Source organism: Oxyura jamaicensis, unplaced genomic scaffold (genome assembly GCF_011077185.1).
Source record: "Oxyura jamaicensis isolate SHBP4307 breed ruddy duck unplaced genomic scaffold, BPBGC_Ojam_1.0 oxyUn_random_OJ72762, whole genome shotgun sequence".
NCBI classification, from domain to species: domain Eukaryota; kingdom Metazoa; phylum Chordata; class Aves; order Anseriformes; family Anatidae; genus Oxyura; species Oxyura jamaicensis.
The window spans coordinates 1-3,365 of NW_023311227.1; the positions used below are offsets into that span (position 1 = coordinate 1).

General features: G+C 51.5%; 1 protein-coding gene across 1 annotated transcript; it reads right to left on the minus strand.

Annotated features, from left to right (window-relative positions):
* Window positions 1–1,379: 1,379 nt before the first annotated feature.
* On the minus strand, window positions 1,380–3,239 carry LOC118159940 (olfactory receptor 14A16-like). Its single transcript, XM_035314473.1, has 3 exons — window positions 3,236–3,239; window positions 2,261–2,882; window positions 1,380–1,739 (listed from the first exon to the last, which is right to left on the minus strand). Exons 2-3 carry the CDS (start codon window positions 2,867–2,869, stop codon window positions 1,380–1,382), a joined length of 969 nt encoding a protein of 322 aa, XP_035170364.1. The 5' UTR covers window positions 2,870–2,882; window positions 3,236–3,239.
* Between the last annotated feature and the right edge of the window lie 126 nt (window positions 3,240–3,365).

The window sequence follows — 3,365 nt, forward strand, 5'->3', positions numbered from 1 at the left end:
CCTCTGTTCCTGAGAAAGAAGCAGCTCCTAAGCCAGCAGGGAGAGGGGCACCAAGGTCTGCAGGAGCACCCTTCACCATGTGCCCATCAGCTCTGCCCCACCACAGACACGTGCGTCCTGCCTACAAGTTTTGGCTCCAGAATGGCTCCTCCGGATCCAGGGTAACTTTTTTCCAGGCCTTTATGCATGCTTGGTTTTCCCAGAGGCATCTTGGAGGCAGTGGCCGCCTTTGTGTAGAAAACTGAAAGCAGCCCTGAAGGATGAGCAGATGTGGCCCGCAGGGCTTTAAATAGGGTCTCCTCAATTCTTCTGCAGTCTTATATGCCTTCACCTGCTGGCTCTTCAGCACCTCCCCTGGCATTGCAGAGCCCTCCTTAGCCCCTGCACACCTCCGATTTGCTTTTCCCCTAAAAGATTCTGTGGATGGTCACTCATTTAATGAGGTTCTATTCACTTCTCATGGAGCACATTGTGCCTGGGTTCCCCTGACATCTCCTGGCAGCTCCAGCTGCCTCTCCAGGCTGGCATTGGCCATCAGCCCCAAAACAGTGGCACATTCCTGTGCAGCTGAGTCCAAGAGCAGTTGCTGTCTGCTGTGGTAAGGGCTGTCATAAAGCTGGCTCTTGGTCCTGCCCTTGGTCCCTCACAGACCACCCTGGGACTTTCAGCCCGTGTTCTTCACTCCATGACGAACCCCAGCAGAAAGCAACCCCTTGGCTCTATTCCTGATTGCACATTTGGAGGAGGTGTCGAGGCTTCTGGGTTTGCCCTGAGCAGCCCCTTTTGTTACTGTGCTGCTAGCAGGGAGGCAGCTGTGACCCAGGGCTGCACAGTGCCTGCTGCTGCCTGCAGCCACAGGGATGTCACCGCAGAGACAACAGGACTGTCATCGAGGCATAGGAGACCTCAACACTAACAGAGATACAAGAGCACAAGGAAACAAAGTGGAAGGCAAAGGAGAGCAGCAGTGAAAAGGCCACGTCCTGCTGCTGGCCATGGCCATGGCTCCAGGGAAGCAGCAGCCCCGACCCGAAGGCAGCAGAGAGGCAGAGCCCAGCGGGCAGTGAGGGGCAGCCCCGAGGGCCACCGGGCAGCTGGGCTGTCGGCCCTGGGCCCCTCCTGCATGCTGGGGCTGCTCCCCCAGCTCCAGAGGAGATGGCAAGAGGCAGCAGCTGATAACAATGAATTTCTGATGACTTCCTTATTGGGTTTATCTACACAGGAAGCAGTGTTCTATCAGAAAATAATTAACGTGTAGGAGGCTAAGGATAATATTTTATAAATCTGAAAGAAATGGAGAAAATAATAGTACAGATAGATAATAAAAATATGTAAAAGCTTTCTGAGAAAAGCTGAAATTTCTGATTGTAGGCTTCTTCTTATAGCTGAACATGCTGAAGAATTGTGTATTCAAGCAATGTCCTCACCGCATCCCTTAGTTCCTGGTTCCTCATGCTGTAGATGAGGGGGTTCACTGCTGGAGGCACCACCGAGTACAGAACTGCCACCACCATGTCCAGGGATGGGGAAGAGATGGAGGAGGGCTTCAGGTAGGCAAACATGACAGTGCTGATAAAGAGGGAGACCACGGCCAGGTGAGGGAGGCACGTGGAAAAGGCTTTGTGCTGTCCATGCTCAGAGGGGACCCTCAGCACGACCCTGAAGACCTGAATATAGGAAATAACAATGAAAATAGAACAAGCAAATAATACAGTGTTGTGGTTTAACCCGACTGGCAGCTAAACACCACACAGCCGTTCGCTCACCCTCCCCCCTCCCTCTCTGGGATGGGGGAGAGAAACGGGAAAGTGAAGCCTGTGAGTTGAGATAAAGACAGTTTATTAAGATAGAAAATAACAATGATAATAATAATAATATGTACAAACAAGTGATGCACAATGCAATTGCTCACCACCCGCTGACCGATGCCCAGTCCAACCCCGAGCAGCCGGCCCCCCCAGCCCGGCTAGCCACCCCTATATATTGTTTAGCATGACGTCAGATGGTATGGAATACCCCTTTGGCCAGTTTGGGTCAGCTGTCCTGGGTTTGTCCCCTCCCAGCTTTTGCTGCACCCCCAGCCTGCCTGCTGGCAGGACAGAGCGAGGAGCTGAAAAGTCCTTGGCTTAGTATAAGCAGTGCTCTGCAGCAATTAAAACATCAGCATGTTATCAGCACTCTTCTCATCCTAATCCAAAACATAGCACCCTACCAGCTACTAGGAGGGAAAATAACTGTCCTAACTGAAACCAGGACATACAGAAACACTAAACACAACTACTCCAACTTCCCTGAGATATGCATCTGAGCAGGAGAGCTTGAGGATCTGGGGGATCTCACAGAAGAACTGGTCCACAGCATTGCCTTGGCAGAGGGGCAGGGAAAATGTATTGGCCGTGTGCAGGACAGCACTGAGAAAGCCACTGCCCCAGGCAGCTGCTGCCATCTGGGCACAAGCTCTGCTGCCCAGGAGGCTCCCATAGTGCAGGGGCTTGCAGATGGCAACGTAGCGGTCGTAGGCCATGATGGTGAGAAGGGAAAACTCTGTTCCAACCAAGAAGAGTGAAAAGAGAATTTGTGCAGCACATCCTTGATAGGAGATCGCCCTGGTGTTCCAGAGGGCATTGGCCATGGCTTTGGGGAGAGTGGTGGAGATGCAGCCCAGGTCCAGGAAGGCGAGGTTGAAGAGGAAGAAGTACATGGGAGTGTGGAGGCGGTGGTCGCAAGTTACGGCTGTGAGGATGAGGCCGTTGCCCAGGAGGGCAGCCAGGTAGATGCCCAGGAAGAGCACGAAGTGCAGGAGCTGCAGCTCCCGCTTGTCTGCAAATGCCAGCAGGAGGAACTTGCTCACAGAGCTGATGTTGGGCATTTGCTGTTTCTGGGTATGGGTTCCTGCCCAAGGAACAGAAAAACACTGATATTTTACAACAGAGTTATCTTAGAAAAAATATTTCCATTTTTCAGTTAGGCCCCCATTTCTCATTTCAGGAGAAAACTCATTCCACTTTTCATTGAATCCCTCCCAAACAATTCTCCACTTCCATTCAGACTTCTGGCAGCTCCCTTTCATGACTTCTGACTGATGGTGCTTGAGGGTTTCACTGAGAGAAGGGGACTCTGTGGGCCATGCGGGAGTCAGTCCTGCCCTAAAGAAAGTGGGAAAGGTCATGTAGGGATTTCTATTTTTGTCTCTCTTGTTCTTACTGCCCCACCACACCTGAAGGTTGATTACAAGGCATAGATCCTAAGAATTTCTCCTTTATTCAAGGTAAAACCTTGTGGATCATCAAAGGGACAGTGTCCTTAGTGCAGTGTCCTTTTAGAGAGCACATGGAGTCTGTCTGTCAGTCCTAGTGTCAAGTGCT

Coding starts and splice junctions, on each gene's coding strand:
- LOC118159940 (XM_035314473.1), bottom strand. CDS start 2,869: ATGCCCAACATCAGCTCTGTGAGCAAGTTCCTCCTGCTGGCATTTGCA. Junction 1,740..2,260: donor TAGTTGTGTTTAGTGTTTCT/GTATGTCCTGGT, acceptor TGTGGTGTTTAG/CTGCCAGTCGGGTTAAACCA.